The following is a 22,437-nucleotide window of genomic DNA, read 5'->3' as shown; positions in this document are numbered from 1 at the left end:
ACCTAATTTGGAAGTTCTGCAATATCAATGTTTCCTACCCACCCCAAGCCTCACCCTGCTCTTCCCTGTGTATTAGGCTTGTATCTACCATGTAGTTTAGCTATTATACACCTCATAGAACACACTGGGCCACTCTATTTACTACCAGTCACATCAATTTGTGACAAAAGTACAGTAAAATAATAAAACATTGAAAAATGCGAACATATGATAGCCAGAGACATACCAAGCCTCAGAGACTATGTGTATAACATTTCTGCAATATACATGAGTATATAAAACCGCTATTTCAGGTGTTTTACATGTTTTACAACAATCTCTCAGAAAAACAATTGTGTCCGCTTTTTTCTTGTTTTTATATGACTTAACACATAGTATAATGTCCCCTTTGCTCATATATCCTGTCTATACACTATATATTGTATTTCAATGCAGTATTTCAGCTGCAGAACACCAGATATTGATGTAATGGGAATAGGGGGTGATATGAGGAGAACTGTGTTCTGGGAGGTAAATATGACATGTATTGAAGATCTGATACTTGGATAGCATATAATACAATGATATAATGCTAGAACTACAAGCTCAAGCCACCGGTCCTTGATCTAAGTGCTGTGGAAGCAAAGTACATGATGGAGATGCATGGGAAAGAATGTGAAACATATGGTTGAAACATAAAAACATATCATAGCACTCTACACAAGGCCTTCTGTGGTGTAATACATGTGTGGTGTGATATAGTGACATCATAATTACTATTAAACATATCATTAAAGTATTGCAGGTCCAGCTTGGAGATACATGTAGTGTTTTCACATTTGATGCCTATGGGCCAAGTGTTCATACAACAGTGTACACCTAATTTCGAGTTTTTGGTGTCTAGGCCTATACATTACCTTACAACACTTTAATACTACATTTAATAGTAATTATGACATTCCTATATCACACCACACATGTATTACACCACAGAAGTGTTGGAAATAAAGCAAGTGCACCTGCAGTTGAGGCATGTCACTATCTGCTATTGTCTTCATTCATTATGCCCAGCAGCTTGTATATTTCCTATTGTACGCTCTTGTTATCTGATTTTCTTCTCTTGTTATAGTCTCACTGTTAAGAACCATGCTCAAAGGAGAGAGAGACTGACTCAGAGGGGCTTGGCCTCAGCTCGTACACTGTGCCCCTTACCTGAGTATGTGCCCTTCATTTCAGAGGAAGTCCGATGATGGTCCGACAAAGTCCAGAGGAGCGCGGGAAACATCCGGAGGAGCGTGGGAGAGTTCCGGAGGAATGCAGGAAGTGCTCAGGAGAGTTCCCACTGCACAGTAATACTTCTACAGGAAATCAGGATGGAAGGATAGGAGGTCCAGAGGACAAGATGTCCGGAGGTATGGAGGGTGGAATGTCCAAAGAACAGGATGCCTGGAGGTATGAGGGACAGGATGTCTGGAGGTACAGAAGACAGGAGGTCCAGAGGTCCAGAAGGAATAGGGGCTACATCGGACAAAGTCCGATGTAGAAGCAAATGGAGGTAGACTACCCTAAGGTAGAGTCGGAGGGACAGGAAGTGGACCTAAGTCTGGAAAGAGGGTAAGTGCCAGAAAGGCAAGACTCTAGCCTAGGGAAGCAATCCCTAGACTTGGGACAGAGACATAGGGGACAAATCCGAAGGTCCAGAATTCCGGCCTAGGGAGTCCATCCCTAGGCCTTATGGAAAAGGACACACTCAGATGGACTGAAGTCTGGAAGAAGATTGGGCAAGTCTAAGGTGATATTCAGACTGAGGACTCTACTGGAGTTGTACAGGGGTTATATACTAGAGGCTATCCAAGAGGATCAGTAAGCAAAGGAGTAAGGCTATGTATGAGCATGTGGAAACACATTGGTAAGTAAGACAGAACATAAGTAAATGAACTCGGAGATGAAACTAGTACAAGGATCAATCAGCAAGACAGAAACAGAGATAACCGAGAACTGGAAAGGGGGAGATGCCTAAATGGGGATAGGCACAGGATCTTGGATGGAGGGTGGGAATAGGTCCAGAGATAGTACAGTTAATATCCAGAGGTCCAGAGATCTGGGGGTCCGGAAGGCAGGGCGGAAACAGGACTGAGATATGTGAGGTGGTAGATGTAGTCCAGAATCTGAGAGGAGGTAAAATCCGGATGTCTTGCTGGACGGAATGTGCATAGGGTGGACAGGATAGGGGATCCAGGAATGAGTTGGATATGGGGTCCAGAAACAGGTCCAGAAAGCGTGGGAATATGATGGGATCTATGTCTGGCATACAGGATATGACACTCACCCATTGATTCACTCTTACAAGAGCACTTAGTCTATTTAATTTGCTACAGATACAGACTACCACCTCAGATGTTTACCTTCACGCACATGACTGAGGTGAGATATTTACATTTCCACATATATTCACCTTTACTTACTTCAAGTAGAGTGTCTGTTTCTTACAGGTGAATATCACAAGACATTTGCCTTTGCATGCACAACTGAGAGTGTCTGTTTCTTACAGACCCGCATGATTTGTACTAATCCTTGAAGAAGGTCTTGTGTAGAGTGCTATGATATGTTTTTATGTTTCAACCATATGTTTCACATTCTTTCCCATGCATCTCCATCATGTACTTTGCTTCCACAGCACTTAGATCAAGGACCGGTGGCTTGAGCTTGTAGTTCTAGCATTATATCATTGTATTATATGCTATCCAAGTATCAGATCTTCAATACATGTCATATTTACCTCCCAGAACACAGTTCTCCTCATATCACCCCCTATTCCCATTACATCAAATATCTGGTGTTCTGCAGCTGAAATACTGCATTGAAATACAATATATAGTGTATAGACAGGATATATGAGCAAAGGGGACATTATACTATGTGTTAAGTCATATAAAAACAAGAAAAAAGCGGACACAATTGTTTTTCTGAGAGATTGTTGTAAAACATGTAAAACACCTGAAATAGCGGTTTTATATACTCATGTATATTGCAGAAATGTTATACACATAGTCTCTGAGGCTTGGTATGTCTCTGGCTATCATATGTTCGCATTTTTCAATGTTTTATTATTTTACTGTACTTTTGTCACAAATTGATGTGACTGGTAGTAAATAGAGTGGCCCAGTGTGTTCTATGAGGTGTATAATAGCTAAACTACATGGTAGATACAAGCCTAATACACAGGGAAGAGCAGGGTGAGGCTTGGGGTGGGTAGGAAACATTGATATTGCAGAACTTCCAAATTAGGTTATGTTTGGGGTGGTAGTGCTCTGCAATTACTGCTTTAGGGTGAGAAAATAAAATAACAGCAATTACTAATGTACGGTAATGCCTTGAAGTACTTGGACAATATTTAGGGCAAGGTTTAATGCTGGTGTTGGGTATTTAGGTAACTAAGCCTTATTATACTGGGTGAGGTGCATGATCACCCAGTATAGTAAGGCTGACTTATTGGGCAACCCAAGTGATTGTTACCTGCTGTTAAGAACCATGCTCAAGGGAGAGAGAGACTGACTCAGAGGGGCTTGGCCTCAGCTCATACACTGTGCCCCTTACCCAAGTATATGCCCTTCATTTCAGATGAAGTCCAATGATGGTTTGATGAAGTTTGAAGGACTTCTGGAGGCTGGCTACTCTGGTAGAGTGTGGGAGGACTTCCAGAGGAGTGTGGGAAACATCCAGAGGAGCACGGGAGAGTTCTGGAGGAGTACAGGAAATACTCAGAAGAGTTCCCACTGCACAGGAAGTGGAGAGACCCCAAGGTAATATCTCTATGGAAAACAGGATGGAAGGATAGGAGGTCTGGAGGACAGGAGGACAGGATGTCTGGAAGTACAGAGGACAGGAGGACTGAAGGTCCAGAGGTCTGGAGGTCTAGAGGACAAGATGTCTGGAGGTACACAGGACAGGACATGGAGGTATGGAGGACAGGATGTCTGAGGGTTAGGAGGATGGGATGTCCGAAGGTATGAAGGGTGGAACATCTGGAGGTCTGGAGGGAATAGGGGTTACATCGGACAGAGTCTGATATAAAAACAAACAGAGGTAGACTACCCTAAGGTAGAGCCAGAGAGACAGGGATTGGACCAAAGTCCAGAGAGAGGGTAAGTGCCAGAAAGGCAAGACTCCAGCCTAGGGAAGCAATCCCTAGACTTGGGATAGAGACATAGGGGACAAATCCAAAGGCCCGGAATTCCAGCCTAGGGAATCCATCCCTAGGCCTTATGGAAAAGGACAAACTCAGATGGACTGAAGTCCAGAAGAAGATTGGGCAAGTCTAAGGTGATATTCAGACTGAGAACTCTACTGGAGTTGTACAGGGGTTATATACTAGAGGATATCTGAGAGGATCAGTAAGCAATGGAGTAAGGCTATGTATAGTGGCTCAAAAAACTGTCCACATGTTTAGACATTTTTCACTATCTATGATATTGTGTGAGAACTCACAAATGGCTCAAGGACATGGTTATAGCACATTGTAGTATGGCTTCAGGGCTTTCATTTGAGCCCTATACCGTGGGAATCGGTAGAGATATGGTGGAGACATAAGGCTTATAAAATGATGACTCATGTGGACAGTTTTTTGAGTGTATATTAAAACTATATAAATCATTATTTATGACACCACAAAAATCATGCCACTATGATATAAATTATGAAGTGGTGTCATTATGTTATTTTATGACTATATCTAACTATATAAACCAGAATATCTCATGTATCATAGTCATAATCACCATGAAAGCCATCTCCTCTGCTCAAAGAGATAATATCCTCTCTCTGTCTTATGCTGGCCTCTCTGCTGGCCAAATTTCCTCTAGAACTGGAGTATGCAAGTCCACTGTGGCCAAGTTTATCAAAGAAAGCCACCCAGACAAGGAAAACTCTTGTGGAGGACGTCCATCCAAGCTTACCTCTACTGACAAAAGGGCTATTATCCAACATATCACTACAGGAAAGGCTGATAATGCTGTCCAAGCCACTCATTATATCAATTCCACCATCACTACCCCTGTCTCTTCACAAACTGTGAGGATCTCAAGGCAGCTCATCTCAAGGCAGTAACAAAGAAGAAAAGCCTCTTCTCTCCATCAAACATAGGCAGAGAAGACTAGCCTTTGCCTTAGCTCATCAACACTGGACTGTAGAGGACTGGAAGCATGTTATATGTTATATGGTCAGGTGAGACCAAAATCAATAGGATTGGGTCAGATGGGAAGGTATATGTATGGAAAAAGAAGGGAGATGGCCTAACAGACAGAGAGGTTAATGGGACTGTCAAGTTTGGAGGAGGTTCTTTAATGGTATGGGGCTGTATGGGATGGAATGCTGTGGGAATGCTTGCTGAGGTTGAGGGGAAGATGAATGCTGAGCAGTATGTGGACATTTTGGACATTTTAAATGACCACTTGCTGCCTAGCTTGGCAGAATCAGGGATTGATGAAGAAGATATCATTTTCCAACAGGATAATAATCCCAAGCACACATCCAGAAGAGCTAAGGAATGGTTTGAAGAACATAACATCAATGTTCTTGACTGGCCAGCATAGTCTCCTGATGTCAATGTCATTGAACATCTCTGGGGAACACTCAAAAAAAAGCTTCAAGCCTATGAAAACCCCCCTAAAGGAGTATGGGAGCTCACCTCATCTTGGATTCCGGACTATATCCACCTTCTTGTATTCCAGTCCTGTATCCACCTTGTCTTCTGGATCCCCAGATCTCTGGACCTCTGGATATTAACTCCGGACCTATTCCCACCCTCTGTCTGATATCCTGCGCCTATCCCCATTTAGGCATTCTCTGCCTTCCAGCTTTCAGTTACCTCTTGTTCTGTCTTGCTTATTGATCCTTGTATGAGTCCTCATCTCTGAGTTCATTTACTTATGTTCTGACTTACTTACTAATGTGTTTCCACATGCTCGTACATAGCCTTGCTTCTTTGCTTACTGATCCCCTCAGATATTGTTCAGTATATAACCCCTGTAGATACTCCTGTAGCTCCTTAGTTTGAATATCAACTTAGACTTGCCCAATTCGCTCTCAGACTTTGGTCCACCTAAGTCTGTCCTACTCATCAGGCCTAGGGATTGATTCCCTAGGCCGGAGCTCCACCTTTCCAGCACTTTCCCTCTTTCTGGACTTAGGTCCAATCCCTGTCTCTCCAACTCTACCTTAGGGTAGTCTACCTCTGTTTGTTTCTACATCAGACTCTGTCTGATGTAGCCCCTATTCCTTCTGGACCTCTGGACCTCCTGTCCCTCATACCTCTGGGCATCCTGTCCTTTGGACGTTCCGCCCTCCATACCTTTGGATGTTCCACCCTCCATACCTTTGGATGTTCCGCCCTCCATACCTTTGGATGTTCCATCCTCCTAACCCTTGGACATCCTATCCTTCTGTCCTCCATCATCCTGCCCTCCTGTCCTCCAGACCTTCAGACCTCCTATCCTTCCATCCTGTTTCCTGTAGAAGTATTACCTTGCAGTGGGAACTCTCCTGAGCATTTCCTGCATTCCTCTGGAACTATCCCATGCTCCCCTGGACATTTCCTGTGCTCCTCCGGAAGTCCTCTAGCACTCTCCAGTAGAGTAGCCAGCCTCTGGGAGTCCTCTGGACTTCATTGGACCATCATTGGACCTCATATGAAATGAAGGGCACATACTTGGGTAAGGGGCACAGCATATGAGCTGAGGCCAAGCCCCTCTGAGTCAGTCTCTCTCCCCCTTGAGCAACATGGTTCTTAACAGGAGCTTTGGGAGAAAGTAGCAGTGGAATGGGGGAAGATCACAGCTGAGGATTGCCAGAAATTAATTGAGAGTGTATGCCTAGAAGGATAGAGGCAGTAATTAAAGCCAAGGGAGGTCATACAAAATACTAGAATACCTGGTTATTATTGTAAAATACTTGAGTCAAAAAACTGTCCGCATGAGTCACCATTTTGTGAGCCTTGTATCTCCATCATATCTCCACCGATTCCCACGGTGTAGCGCTCAAATGAAAGCCCTGAAGCCATACTACAATGTGGTATAACCATGTTCTTGAGGCATTTGTGAGTTCTCACACAATATCATAGATAGTGAAAAATGTTAAAACATGCAGACAGTTTTTTGAGCCACTGTATGAGCATGTGGAAACACATTGGTAAGTAAGACAGAACATGAGTAAATGAACTCAGAGATGAAACTAGTACAAGGATCAATCAGCAAGATGGAAACAGAGATAACTGAGAACCAGAAAGGGGGAGATGCCTAAATGGGGATAGGTGCAGGATCTCGGATGGAAGGTGGGAATAGGTCTGGAGATAGTAACAGTTAATATCTGGAGATCTGGGGATCTGGAAGGCAAGGTGGAAACAGGACTGAGATATGTGAGGTGGTGGGTGTAGTCTGGAATCTGAGAGGAGGTGAAGTCTGGATGTCTTGCTGGATGGAATGTGCATAAGGTGGGCAGGATAGGGGTGTATGGATCAGGCTAGTAGTGAAGATCTGGAGGTCTGGAGCTCAGGGGTAATTCCATAGCAGATCTAATCCTGCTTGGATATGGGGCACACAGTGGAAGGGGATCTGGGAATGAGTCAGAGGTGGGGTCCGGAAATGGGCCCAGAAGGCGTGGGAATATTATGGGATCTAGGTCCAGCATATGGGATATGACAGGACTTCATCAAACCATCATTGGATTTCCTCTGAAATGAAGGGCACATACTCAGGTAAGGGGCACAGTGTATGAGCTGAGGCCAAGCCCCTCTGAGTCAGTCTCTCTCTCCACTTTGAGCAAACCAGTTCTTAACATCAGGATGGCATCTACATTGGCCAGAAAAAGCTGTACCCCTGAAAGGAAAAAAGGGAACCAGTGCACTGTGTATGCTGTCAACTATGGGGACACACCAGTTGGGATAGGAAATGCCCTGAATTTGAATCCAAATGTGCAGGCTCAATGCTAAGCACCCAGAAAACTCTATGCCATTCTTCCCTACTGATGATTCATGGGCCCAGGTGATGCTCCCACTGCAACCTGCTCCCTACCATAAACCAGTAGTACCCCCACTAACAGAACATCCTTGTCCCAACCTTCAACAGACAAATATCCCTTTCAAACCTCGGCACCCAACCAGAGGCTATTACACTCGAGGAGCACCTTTCCATCCTGGCCACAGAGGACTCTGAGCAGCTACCTCATCCAGCTCAAATTCAATTCCTATTGCTACCTTTGGTCCATGGGACCCCAGTGTGGACTCCCAGGCACCTAAAACTGCATCATCTTCCTCAACCCCTACTTCCTCAATCATGGAGATCACTCTGTTCATCACTCCATCAAGCTTAGTAGTGTTAAGGTTGCATGCTCAAGGGGGTCAGATCACAAGGGCTTGGCCTCAGCTCATACACTGCCCCTTTCCCGAGTATGTGCCCTTAATTTCTGGGGGCTAGAACAGTCGTCCAGAGTTTCTAGGATTTGACTAGGGCAGACAATGGACGTCCAGATCTGAAATGTGAGATAAATCCAACAGACGTCCAGATGTTAATTGGACAAGTGGATAAGACTAATCCAGACAAAGTCTGGACTAGAAACTGACAGAGGATAGACTACCCTAAGGTAGAACTGGAGATGTAGTCTAGGATACAATTCTAAGACTCGGAATATGACAAGAGACTTGGCTCAAGTCCAGAGGACACAGGAATGAGCAGGAACTAAGATGATATTTGAACTGAAGTATTTCTGAGAGTTACAGGAGGTTTATATACTGTAGGTATCATATAGGAATCAGTCAGCAAACATAAAGGCTATGTATGAGCATATGCAAAGTCTATTAGTAAGTAGGACAGATCACCAATAATGTATATCAGAAATGACATGTATGTAATGGATCAATAATCAGAAGGGAAACATAGTTAACCAGAGTCTGGAGACAGGGGAAGTCTAAATGGGGTTGGGTGCTGATATAGGGTTTGGATTCCAGAAGGAAGATAAAGATAGATCAGATCATTGGAGATCTGGATCTCAGATCCAGATATCCAGAGAAGTGGATTTAGAGTTGAGAGTCCAGAATGGCATATGACAGGTAGCTCCTATGTCCCCCTCCCCTTTTAATGTCTGAATAACAGAACACAACATCAACCCAAATACATGTCTGGCAACAAAATCTCAATGCCTCATTATTAGCACAACACTCCCTCCTCAACAGTTCCATTGCCCACAACTGGGATATAGTAGCCCTTCAAGAACCACACATCAACACATTGAAAAACACCATCTCCTCCCCATATTTTCACACCATATACCTGACAACACACTTCTCCTCACTCAACCTCACATCATGCACTGTCACCCTGGTATCCAAAGCCTTCAACACGAACTCCTGGCAACAAATAGCATTTCCATCTCCAGACATAGTGATGATTCAATTCAAAGACCCCTTCAGGCGATGCACATTATGTAATGTTTACAATGATTGTCTACTAACACTAACATAGGATACCCTAGCCGCCTTCCTAGAACATGAAATAGCAAATCTGCACCCATCCACTAATGACCATGTGATCTGGATGGGTGACTTCAATAGACACCACCCCTTATGGCATGAGGATCACAATGCTCAACTTTTCACTAACAGGTACCTTGACACAGCTCAGCCTCTCCTAGATCTACTAGTGGATAATGGTATGGTGATGGCACTACCAAAGGGCTTACCAACTTTGCAGTCAACCAGCTCAAAGAACTGGACACACCCCAATAACATCTTCTGTACTGACTATACCAGCGAATCTTTCATCAGCTGCTATACTAACCTGGCATTGCGAGGGCCCACCACTGACCACGTCCCAATTCTCAGTATTTTAGATCTCAAAGTCCCTCATGCCACCATCAAGGAGAAGTGTTACAAACTGGGGTAGTTCTAACAACAAGCAACCTGATAAGAGTTAAGGACTTCTTGTTGAGATTCTACGCAAGACAATAAGTCGAGTGTTCAGTGTAAGCTAAGGTAGAGGGAGTGCCTCTATCTTAAAGTACGGTTCAGACGGTGAGAGATTGGAGGTCTCAAGTGAAGGATTCTCAAGGTAAAACCTAGTAAGATTAAAGTAAAGAACTAAAGTGTACAGGAGGGCTATTTATAGTGAACTACTGTGCTTTAGGGCAGGTGTGAGAATGGAATGAGTCAGAGATAAGGGATGTGTAAGCAATAGTAAGAATAGATCATCTAACAATGGCAATGGCGATTGTGATGTAATACAAAGTATGAGTTGGAAGTAAGTCTAGCAGCGGCATCATGCGGCTTGTGACATAATACACAGTAAGGAAGAGAAAATGAATAGGGGGTGTATGTGGTTGTAACAAGAAGCACAACTTCCGGGAGACAGATTGGGATGAATTCAACAAACATTTAGTGATCAAACTGGATAAGCTTCCTCCTGCCCAACTGCTTGTCACTGATGATGAGTTCCAACAGGTAGCACATGCCATGACAACCTCAATTCAGAACACAATAACACAATGTGTCCTGAAGTCAAAACTGAGTCCTCACTCCAAGTATTGGTGGACCAAACATTTGACCATTCTATGTTGCAAAGTTGCGAAACTAAGTCACTTATCTTATAAATTGATATCCAATGCTGATCATTACAGCCATGAGGAACACTGCATCAAGAGAAACCAGTATTCAGAGACAATAAAACAGGTCAAGAAGGACCATTGGGTCAATTGGCTTGAGGAGATTGAGGGTAACAAAATATGGACAGCTAACAGATATCTCACAGCAGCAGCAGTGACAGGGGCCTTTCAAGGATCCCAACTCTACAGTGCTCTGATAACTCTACAGCTAATACCAATGAAGAGAAGAGCATGGCCTTGGCACAGGCATTCTTCCTGCCACCCCCAGCCACATCCTCTGTCCCACATGACACATTATACCCAGATCCGGTTCCAACACCTGTGCCCATCACAGAATCCCAACTGACTAGAAGCATTGCAAAACTCAGTCCTTATAAGGCTCCCAGTCCAGATGGGATCTGTAACATTGTCTTCTGTCATATGCCATTCTGGACTCTCAACTCTAAATCCACTTCTCCGGATGTCTGGATCCAAGATCCAGATCTCAAATGATCTGATCTATCTTTATCTCCCTTCCGGAATCCAAACCCTATATCAGCGCCCAACTCCATTTAGACTGCCCCTGTCTCTGGACTCTGGTTAACCATGTTTCCCTTTTGATTATTGATCCATTACATACATTTCATTTCTGGTGTTCATTATTTGTGATCTGTCCTACTTACTAATAGACTCTGCATATGCTTCGTACATAGCCTTTATGTTTGCTGACTGATTCCTATATGATACCTACAGTATATAAACCTCCTGTAACTCTCGGAAATACTCCAGTTTGAATATCATCTTAGTTCCTGCTCATTCCTGTGTCCTCCGGACTTGAGATAAGTCTCTTGTCATATTCCGAGTCTTAGGATTGCATCCTAGACTACATTTCCGACTCTACCTTAAGGGTAGTCCATCCTCTGTTAGTTTCTAGTCTGGACTTCATCCGGATTAGTCTTATCTGCTTGCCCAGGTAAAATCTGGATGTCCATCGGATTTATCTCACATTTCAGATCTGGACGTCCATTATCCACCCTAGTCAAATCCTGGAAAACTCCGGATGACTGTTCTAGCCCCTGGAAATTAAGGGCACGTACTCGGGAAAGGGGCACAGCATACAAGCTGAGGCCAAGCCCTTGTGATCTGACCCCCTTGAGCACATGACCTTAACATCTTCATCCACTGCACCAACTTACTCAAACATTACCTGTTACACCTGTTCAGAGCCACATTTACCCTCAAGACCTACTACCCCCCATGGCATGATTTCACAACAGTCATCCTACATAAACCCAGCAAGCCTGACTACACCGCCATGAAAGCATATCATCCAATTGCTCTGTTGAATACTACCTGCAAGCTCTTAATGGCAGTGGTCACCAACCAGCTGACTTACCTTCTAGAACACCACAACCTGCTCCCCAGTACTCACTTTGGTGGACACCCTGGAAGATCCACAACTGACTCCCTACATCTCCTTGAGGCAACAGTCAAAGACACATGGCAGCAAAAGAAAGTTGTTTCAGCTTTGTTTCTGAATATCAAGGGCATGTTCCTGAATGCAGTTACTGACTGGCTTATACACAACATGAGATCACAGTGTTTGCCTGAGTCCCTTGTAGGTTTTACTAAATGATTATTGGTAGGTCAACACACATAGCTCAAATTTGATGGTCACAATGGATCCAAATTCAGAATGGTATCAGACAAGGGGACCCATTGTCCATGATTCTCTACATAATATATGACTCCAACCTCATGGACATAGCAGTAGGGTGTGGTAAGGAAGAATAATCCCTGGCATTCATTGACGACACTGCCTTCATTGCAATAGGGTTGTCATTCCAGGAAACACATGCCATCCTCAAGCATATGTTGGAAAGGCCAGGAGGAGGTTATGAATGGACTAGGGATCATAACTTGAAGTTCAAGACCTCTAAATTTGTATTAGTAGATTTCTCCATGAACACCACCAAGGGACACCCACCTCTCATGACTTGTGGCACCATGATCACCCCCACTGCCACCCACAAGTTCCTGGGAGTCATAATAGATCAGGCACTTTGCTGGCGAGAACACATTGTATATGCAGTCATGAAAGGAACTGCTTATGTATTTCAGCTGAACCATCTTTCCTCTACCTCGTCTGGAATTCCTCTCTCACTGATGTGTCAATTATATCTAGCAGTGGCTCTTCCAAAAATGCTATATGCCGTGAACATATGGCTCTGTCTTTTCTTCATGGGTACTCAAGACAAGCCTCGATGCAGCTCAATTAGTGCAATCAATCACATGCACAGAGTCCAATGCATCGCAGCCCTAAGCATCACAGGAGCTATGCATACCACAGCATCTGACATGCTAGACACTCATGTGAAGCTGCTCCCCCTCAAACACTGCACACAGAACTTGTGCTATCAGGCTACCATCTGCCTGGCTGCACACCACTGAACTGGACATCAGGTCAATAAAGACCATCATGCACAGCAGACACTCACTGAGCTCATCAGCCCCTTATAGAATTGCCATCGCCACCTCAAGAGAGCAGGCTATCCAAGACTATGACAGAGTTAACAATGAAATAAAAATCTACTGTGATGGATCTGGGATTAATAACAATGTAGGAGCAGCCACAGTGTTATATCAAGCCAGTTGACCTCAGCTAGAGACTCCAAGATACCATTTTGGAACCACAGATGAACACAGTCTACAAGGCCAAAGCTGTAGGACTAACATTAGCTGTGCAGGTTCTCTCCCAGGAGCAGGATGTCATGTACCTAGTCTCCATTTTTGTGGACAATCAGGCCACAATTAAATCTGGTAATGTGTTTGCGATGAAACCAGGTCATTACCTTATAGATCACTTCCACAGCTTGATAACAAATGTAAAAAGGTCTAGCCACAACCGCAGATTCAAGGTCACTGTCCAATGGATATCAGGACATGATGGAGTACAGGGTAACAAGATAGTGGATGAGGAAGCCAAAAGGGCAGCATCAACCAGAGAAGAGACCAGCCCCAGACACCATCTCCCCCCCTACCTCCACAAAGGCATCTGTCATATCTGCATATCCAGATCTCAGATCCAATCCTTATCTCATCTCAGATCCAATCCACATCTTATCTCCAATCCTATCCACATCTTATCCCCCTCCAACATCTCATCATCCAATCTGTCCACTTGTCCAGTCCAGTCCACAATTCATCCGAATCTACAACCAGTGCTTGTCTCCTTTCGGTAATCCCCCAACTCCAGTATTTCGGTTATCTGCATATCTGTCCTGCTCCCTGATCTGTTACCTATGCTTCATTTCCATTTCATTATTTGTGATTCATTTCTACTTACCAATCCACATACTTGGGAAAGGGGCACAGCATATGAGCTGAGGCCAAGCCCTTGTGATCCGACCCCCTTGAGCACGCGATCTTAACAGTTTCGATGTTTGGGACTTGGGACTCAGTGATTTAAGTCTCGAAACTTGAAACTCGAAATTCAGATATTGGTACAACTTTCAAGTTTCAGGTGTCAGGTTTTGATGTTCAGGACTCGAAACCTGACAGTTGTAACAATGTATGAGTTTCAAGTTTTGAGTCTCAAATACCAAATCTCAAGTCCCAAAACCCAAACATTGAACCCCTTATATTGAACTCCAAAACTTGAAACTTGTCAAAATGTATGAGTTTTGAGTTTTGAGTTTACAAATCAACACTCAAACCTCAAAACTCATACATTTTGACAAGTTTCAGGTTTCAGGGTTCAATATTAGGGGTTCAATGTTCGGGTTTTGGGACTCAGGACTTGGTGATTCAAGACTTAAAATTTGAAACTCATACATTGTTATGACTGTCAGGTTTCGAGTTTCAATGTTTGTTTCTAACTTTTGGGTTTTGGTACTCAGTACATGAGACTTGGTGATTGAATAAATGGACTGGCAGAGGTAACATTCATTGAAAAACTTGTATATATGTCTATCACTATGCAATTATGTAGCCATGTCAACCTCCTCAGAAGATGCTTCAACCTTCACCTCAACATCCATGTCATTGGAAGAATCATATTTTGGGACCAGGTTGCCTGGCTCACCCAGGTCCACAATTTCGCTGGACATATCTGGAACCTCTGGTTAAACAACACAGTTGTACTCAAACAGGAGGCCCTCAATGGCAGAGGCATCCTCAAATTTCAGGGGTGTGGGCATCATCTCTCCAATTGAGAGATCAATGAGAGGAGGGAGTGCAGATGCGGATGGTGACATGGATGGGGGGATGGATTGATCAAGCAACAAGGATGTTGCATTGGCCAGATGTCATATCCCACAATCCAGACTCACATTCCATCATATTCCCACGCCTTCTGAACCTATGTCTGGACCCCACCCCATATCTGACTCATTCCCAGATCCCCTTCTGCTGTGTACTCCACACCTCAGCAGGATCAACTACGCTCCAGATTTACCCCTGAGCTCTGGACCTCTGGATCCTCACTGCTGGCCTGATCTGTACCACCCTATCCCATCCACCCTATGCACACTCCATCCAGCAAGACATCCGGACTTCACCTTATCTTGGATTCTGGACTATATCCACCTCATCATATTCCAGTCCTATATCCACCCCGTCTTCCGGATCCCCAGATCTCCAGACCTCTGGATATTAACTCTGGACCTATTCCCACCCTCTGTCCAATATCCTGCGCCTATTCCCATTTAGGCATCTCTGCCTTTCCGGCTTTTGGTTACCTCCTGTTCCATCTTGCTGATTGATCCTTGTACAAGTCTTCATCTCCAAGTTCATTTACTTATGTTCCGTCTTACTTACTAATGTGTTTCCACATGCTTGTACATAGCCCTGCTCCTTTGCTTATTGATCCCCTCAGATATTCTCCAGTATATAACCCCTGTAGATACTCCTGTAGTTTCCTGAGTTTGAATATCAACTTAGACTTGCCCAATCCTCTCTCAGACTTTGGTCCACCTAAGTCTGTCCTACCCATCAGGCCTAGGGATTGATTCCCTAGGCCGGAGCTCCACCTGTCCAGCACTTACCCTCTTTCTGGACTTAGGTCCAATCCCTGTCCCTCCGACTCTACCTTAGGGTAGCCTACCTCTATTTGCTTCTACATTGGACATTGTCCAATGTAGCCCCTATTCCTTCCAGACCTCCGGACCTCCTGTCCCTTGTACCTCCAGGCATCCTGTCCTTCAGACATTTCACCCTCTGTACCTTTGGACGTTCCATCCTCCTAACCCTCAGACATCCTATCCTCCTGTCCTTCAGACATCCTGCCCTCTGTACCTCCTGTCCTTCTGTCCTTCTGTCCTCCATCATCCTGCCCTCCTGTCCTCCTGTCCTCCGGACCTTCAGACCTCCTATCCTTCCATCTTGTTTCCTGTAGAAGTATTACCTTGCAGTGGGAACTCTCCTGAACACTTCCTGCATTCCTCCGAAACTCTCCCACACTCCTCCGAATGTTTCCCGCACTCCTCTGGAAGTCCTCCAGACTTCATCAGACCATCATCGGACCTCATATGAAATGAAGGGCACATACTTGGGTAAGGGGCACAGCGTATGAGCTGAGGCCAAGCCCCTCTGAGTCAGTCTCTCCTTTGAGCAACATGGTTCTTAACACCGGAGGTTCAGGAATTGGGAATGCAGGGTGCTGGTCAATGATTTCATGCCTAAGGCCTTCATGGAGGCATTGCAGGGTATCAATCTTACCATCCTGCTCTGCCACACAAGCCTCCAGAATGGTGATGTGAGCTGTGTCATCCTGAATCGCAATTGCCATGGCATGGAGATCTGGCATTGGCAGGTTAAGTGCTGCAGCAGGGACTGCCAGACCAGGTGCTGGAGCAGGCACTGCTGAACTTGAAGACGGAAGTGCTACAAGGGAAAATTAAGGTCAGACAGTGATGAAACAAAACTTGGGTGACTTATGAGCTGGTGCAGGTGTGGGTGCCTTGATGGCAGTGATGATCTTGCTGTGACCACGTGTCTGGGTCTTGGGAGTTGTCACAGCAGTGACATGTGGAGTTCCAGACTTGCCATGAGACTGACTGCAAGTCCAGGCCTTGGATTGGGAGGCAGGGGGAGCTTTGGAGGGAGCCTTGGAGGGCATCCTGGACCTTGTGTTCCAGGTGGTAGAGGAACCATGAACACATTTCAGCAGGGTACCCATAGTTGTGGGGATGCACTTGACCTTCTTTGTTGTGCAGCAGACGCATGATATACACAGATTCCCAGTCCTCTTGTCCAACTGAGTTGCACAGTCCCACTTTAGCTTGGTGCAAACCTGGCATGGGTTGTTCTCTGGGTTGTGTTAGTGAATGGACACTTGTCAAATAAATCAAAGTACTTACTGGTCCAGGAATGAGAATATCACCTCCATCAATGATTGGAGGTGCCTCCACTGGGCTTTTAGGAGTTGGGAGGGCTTGATGACTGCCAGGTGACTGCTGGCAATCACCTGGTACAGTGTGAGCACACACCTGAGTCCTGGACACATAAATGTGACTTGCTGTAGCAGGGCCAAAGGGCTTTTTGGTCAGAACCCAGGGTGATCTAGGCAAATTGGAGAGCTGGGGAAGGACAATGTCCAGCACTCCACCTGAAAATGGCTACAAGAAAATGTGAGCCAAGTCAAAGACAAACCAGATGACATACCTGAATACTCATGTCTTCCTCATCTTCTGAGTCCACTAGGGGCTTGGATGTCACCCAGTGAGATGACTTCACATGCTTGCAAGTCTTCATCGCAGACTTCAGTGGTTGGGAGGAGAGTCTCAAAATCATGGGAGACTTCCTCTTCCAACTCCCTTCCACCTTGGGCTCCAGGTCAGCATTGATGGCCTTACCTTTCCCCTTGTCCTGGAACTTGGTAGTGGTGCTGGTGGAGGGACTGGCAACATTGCTGGTGTGGATGGGTGGGGAGGGAAGGTCCACTGGAATCAGACCTGTGGAGGGGGGAGCAGCAACTGGGAGATCAAAGGTATGGTCACCTAAGGCCTCCCAAGCAAGGAGCTTGGGGCACCAGATGTGCTTCAAGAGACAGGGATCATCATACCTGATGTTGTGCCAGTTGGGCCAGACCTGGGGAGTCATGTCCCAGACACACAATAGCTCCTTGGAGCATGAAAGCACAATGCCAGGCAGGGGTCCAGTCTGATAGTCCTTGATCACTTGAGCCTGCCTGGATGTTAGAGAGAAAAAAAGAAAAGAAAAAAGAAAGCTACATACCACAAGCGAACTGACCTGTGTTATCAGAGAAAAGTGGCTGTTACCTGGGGAAATCTGCTGGGCACCGCTGATGATGGCCATGATCTGGGCAGTGGATGCCTTGAGACTGGTCAAAGAGTTATCAACTGGAGTGGACATGATGATTGAGTTGAGAGATTTAAAGATCTTGAAATCGGGTTGAAATCAGTTATCACAAGGATGAAGTTTCAAAAGAAACAAGACATTTGATGGACATTTGATAAAATCATTGATTGTTTGTCTTTGTTTGGTCCCGGTTCAACTTCCAGCAATCACCGGTTTTGTGTTGAACTTCGAAGTTTTTCAATTATCAGTCAACAAATCAATAAGTTTTCCACACAACATGAGTCCACAGTCAGCTGTTCAATTCAATGACCCTCCAGTGACCAACTACAATTCAATGGATGTGGATGAGTCCTCTGTGTCCCAATTATCACTAGGTATGTTGTATTTTTATCATGCCTTATCTATTTACCGGGTATCCCTTCTGTACAGTGAGAATTGAACTTTGGTGTTCAACACTGCACATGGGACTGCTGTCCCTTCATGTGCTGTCGAAGGACCTGGCTAAGTTAATCACATAGATTGGTTTAGCGAGCCTCCCAAGAACTCACACGTTATCTACCATGAAAGAAGAAAAGTCATAGACCATGTTAATCGAGGACTGGCAAGAAGTCTTATCCTAGTGTAATTGTGGTGTCATTACATTTTACACGCATTTATATAAGACCCTTGGTTATTAAGACAACACATGTCAAGCCTGCTGGTGCTGATGATAATTGGGAGGTTTGTTGTCTAATCCTATTGTCATAGTAAAATTGGGCTGAAGATCATAATCTAGCCTCTTCTTCCCATTCAGTTTCAAACCTGTACTTATCAAGTTTTCATACCAGTTACAAGTGCTCTCATGGCAGCACTGACTGGAGAAATTCCTGATGGCGATGACCTAGTCACTCCATTTGATCTATGGGCTCATTTGAACTTATCCCCTCTCTCATCTAAAGGACCTGCATACTTTAACACAACTTGATCATGATGCTATTGATATCTCAGTATAACTATTGCATGTGGTTACACTTGCAGTCTGTCACTTCACATTCTCAATTGCAGCATCATGTATCCTACTACATTACCTTTATGGCAGCTCACATCAACCCTCGCTCAATTGACAATTATCTCTCATGTATCTGTTGTCTCCATATCACTCGCTTCATCATCACTTGTGTCCTCACTCTTGAGCTCCTGCAGCTCAGCAAATTCTGAGAAAAGACAGCAATGAGCTTAATGGGACTGACAGCTTGCTGCTGCTAAGGATCTATGTAGTTGACATGCTTATTTGCCATGTAAAACGGTGCTACATCAGATCTATTGATCTATTAAGTTCATGGCAAGCTGTAATTATACATGCATCCACTGAAGTTCCAGAGCTCTTTCACCAATGGGTTTAGCTAAATGAACAGTGGGAGAAATGATAAAGTTATCGAGCGACAGCTTCAGAGATTTCTCTCTCACAGTAAGAGAAATTGCTCTTCCAAACCTCAGACGCAGTTCCTCTGACCTTCTAATATCCTTCCTCTGATTCGCAAATGTTCATTCTTGTGCCCCAGTCCAATGAATGACATCCTTGCATGTTACGCCTGCTGATGTAACCTCCATTTGACTTTGCATATTGAGGCCAAGTGCATTACAGACTTTCTGCACTGTAAGATAATGAGTGTATGCAAAGCCAAATCCAGGCTCAGATAGCAGTCGGACTTCATGGTGTTTAGTTGGGAACATGGCACTAAGGTATCTGAAGGGATCCTTGTATTGTGAGACTAATTAATACAAGTGTTATAGCTAGCACACACAAATGTACAACAGATCCACAGTCCTGAGTATTTTCAGCATCATAGGAAGGGCTCTGTATCATTGCCCACAAAGACGCTATCCACATGGCATCTTCAAGGGATCCAGCAGTCACCAGAGGTGCAGCCTTGATAGAAAAGATGGATCCCATTGAATGCTGGTTATTCAGAGTGGTCTCACAGGAGTCTGAGGCATGTGGTTGATAGAAAGTCAAACTAAATACCTGACAAAACTGAAGTCCTTGGCTACATGCTGAATCTTGTCCAGAATTGGGCCCTTTAGACACAGGATGCATTTGTATATCAAAATACTAGCCATCCTGTCCAGTGTCACATTCAGTGCCCTCTGGCACCCTTCATAAAACTTTGAAACTCAAATCTGTCATATGCCATTCCGGACCCTCAACTCTAAATCTGCTTCTCCAGACATCCAGATCCAAGATCTTGATCTCCAATGATCTGATCTATCTTTATCTTCCTTCCAGAATCCAAACTCTATATCAGTACCCAACCTCATTTAGACTTCCCCTGTCTCTGGACTCCAGTTAACTATGTTTCCCTTCTGATTAATGATCCATTACATACATGTCATTTCTGATATACATTATTGGTGATCTGTCCTACTTACTAATAGACTTTGCATATGCTTCATACATAGCCTTTATGTTTGCTGACTGATTCCTATATGATACCTACAGTATATAAACCTCCTGTAACTCTCAGAAATACTTCAGTTTGAATATCATCTTAGTTCCTGCTCATTCCTGTGTCCTCTGGACTTGAGCCAAGTCTCTTGTCATATTCCGAGTCTTAGAATTGTATCCTAGACTACATCTCCAGCTCTACCTTAGGGTAGTCTATCCCCTGTTAGTTTCTCATCTGGACTTCATCCGGATTAGTCTTATCTGCTTGTCTGTTAAGGTTGCTGTTAAAGTTGTACTCAAGGGATAAGTGGATCTAAAGGGCTTTGGCCTCAGCTCATGCGCTGTGCCCCTTACCCAAGTATTGCCCCTTATTTCAGGAAGGCAAGACTAACATGTCCAGAAGGTCAGACAAGTATCGTAATGGATCTGGATGACTTCCGGATGTGGGATAGGTATCATAGGGCTAATCTGGACTAGTCCAGACTAGAAGCTAACGGTAATAGACTGTCGGAGACAGAGGCGGATATGGATAGACTATAGGAATCAATCCTAAGTCTCAGAGGGTGACAAGAGTAGAGATGCTCAAGTCCAGAGGACAGGAATGAGTAGAACTAAGATGATATTTGAACTGAGGTACTACAGAAAGTTACAGGAGGTTATATACTATAGGTATCTAATGGAATGATCAATCAGCAGAGTCTGAGGCTATGTACAAAGCATGTGGATAGTCTATTGGTAAGTAGAAATGGATCACAAATCATGAAATGGAAATGAAACATAGGTAGTGGATCAGGGAGCAGGACAGATATACAGATAACCGAAATACTGGAGTTAGGGGGTTACTGAAAGGAGACGAGCACTGGTTGTGGATTCAGATGAGTTATGGATAGGATCGGAGATAAGATGTGGATCTGAGATGAGATAAGGGTCGGATCTGAGATCCGGATATGTGGATATGACACCTAGTCAAAATCTGGAAACTCTGGACAACTGTTCTAGCCCCCGGAAATTAAGGGCACATACTTGGGAAAGGGGCACAGTGTATGAGCTGAGGCCAAGCCCTTGTGATCCGACCCCCTTGAGCACACAACCTTAACAAAATCAATCAATATCATCAAATGGTTTTGAGCAACTTACTAGGCATACAATAAATGTGATGATTTCCAGGGAAACAATTCCCTGCTGGTCCAGAATTTGATCCCAGTAGATATCAGCTATGCTAATGGAAGGATTAGAAGCTACTGGGCATAAGATTATGTGGTGCCAAATTTCTTTGGCCATCTATAGGCCAATAATTTCTGCAATGACATCTTAATTGGCCTAAATAAAATCAGATTAAGGTAAGCACTACTATAATGAGGATAAGACCACTTACAGAATTGGAGACAAGCTGTGTCTCAAGAGCTGTGAGCATCCTCAAAGTTCAAGTCCATAACTGGTCTTGATGATCACAGAAACCCATGTATTCACCTGGCTGCAAGCAATGGCCAATGACCTTGTGCCAATTGGAAGCAATGTTATCAGGTTTGTGAATGTATTGACCATGATCATGTGTCAGCCAGGCAACCAGAAGATAAATGATGGACATATCACCCATTCTCTCAAAGTATCTTACTGTACTACTTAATAAACTCTGTGCAACTAACCTCTGGACTCAAGTGTGTGACCAGTCACCACTTCTAACAAATGGTGCCTATGGAAATGTGTACCTGGGACCAAATCCACTGGTAATATGATATGACCATGAGCATGCTGTCCTGCATGATTTGAGAATCATGCAGAACATGTATATGACATATCATCCCACATTTCCATAGTCTGTTAGCTTAGTCCTCAGACTACACAAAATGTACTTTGAGTACAGACTCAAGTGCAATATTTCACTTTGCATGCTCCAATCATGCAAACATATGTATGAGGGACTGTATTGGACAAAAATCACACTCTTGGTTTTGTAATTTCATTTCTGACTAAGGACTCAGTAGTAGTGAATCATGGTGAATCACCATTAGGGACATCAAAGAGAAAGTTGGAGTCTAATTCTAGTTTGACCTTCCAAATTCAATCTTGATGTTAATTTTTGATTT

General features: G+C 44.2%; 3 protein-coding genes across 3 annotated transcripts; 1 reads left to right on the top strand and 2 right to left on the bottom strand.

Moving 5' to 3' along the window:
- Nucleotides 1-9,125: 9,125 nt before the first annotated feature.
- On the top strand, nt 9,126-9,491 carry BJ212DRAFT_1283778 (uncharacterized protein; the record flags this gene model as incomplete). Its single annotated transcript, XM_041331778.1, has 1 exon — nt 9,126-9,491. A coding segment is annotated over one exon (366 nt), but the record flags the coding sequence as incomplete, so codon positions are not given.
- Nucleotides 9,492-14,588: 5,097 nt separating this feature from the next.
- BJ212DRAFT_1486419 (uncharacterized protein) lies at nt 14,589-14,861 on the bottom strand (the record flags this gene model as incomplete). The annotated part of the gene is made up of 2 exons (XM_041341116.1): nt 14,589-14,706; nt 14,749-14,861. 2 exons carry the CDS (start codon nt 14,859-14,861, stop codon nt 14,589-14,591), a joined length of 231 nt encoding a protein of 76 aa, XP_041187155.1.
- Nucleotides 14,862-16,418: 1,557 nt separating this feature from the next.
- BJ212DRAFT_1304083 (uncharacterized protein) lies at nt 16,419-17,979 on the bottom strand (the record flags this gene model as incomplete). The annotated part of the gene is made up of 6 exons (XM_041333543.1): nt 16,419-16,488; nt 16,663-16,914; nt 16,965-17,071; nt 17,094-17,222; nt 17,269-17,790; nt 17,857-17,979. 6 exons carry the CDS (start codon nt 17,977-17,979, stop codon nt 16,419-16,421), a joined length of 1,203 nt encoding a protein of 400 aa, XP_041187154.1.
- Between the last annotated feature and the right edge of the window lie 4,458 nt (nt 17,980-22,437).

Source organism: Suillus subaureus (genome assembly GCF_016647635.1).
Source record: "Suillus subaureus strain MN1 chromosome Unknown BJ212scaffold_54, whole genome shotgun sequence".
Lineage (NCBI taxonomy): Eukaryota > Fungi > Basidiomycota > Agaricomycetes > Boletales > Suillaceae > Suillus > Suillus subaureus.
Note: the sequence above shows the minus strand (reverse complement) of the source record. Positions and strands in the feature narration are given on the sequence as shown.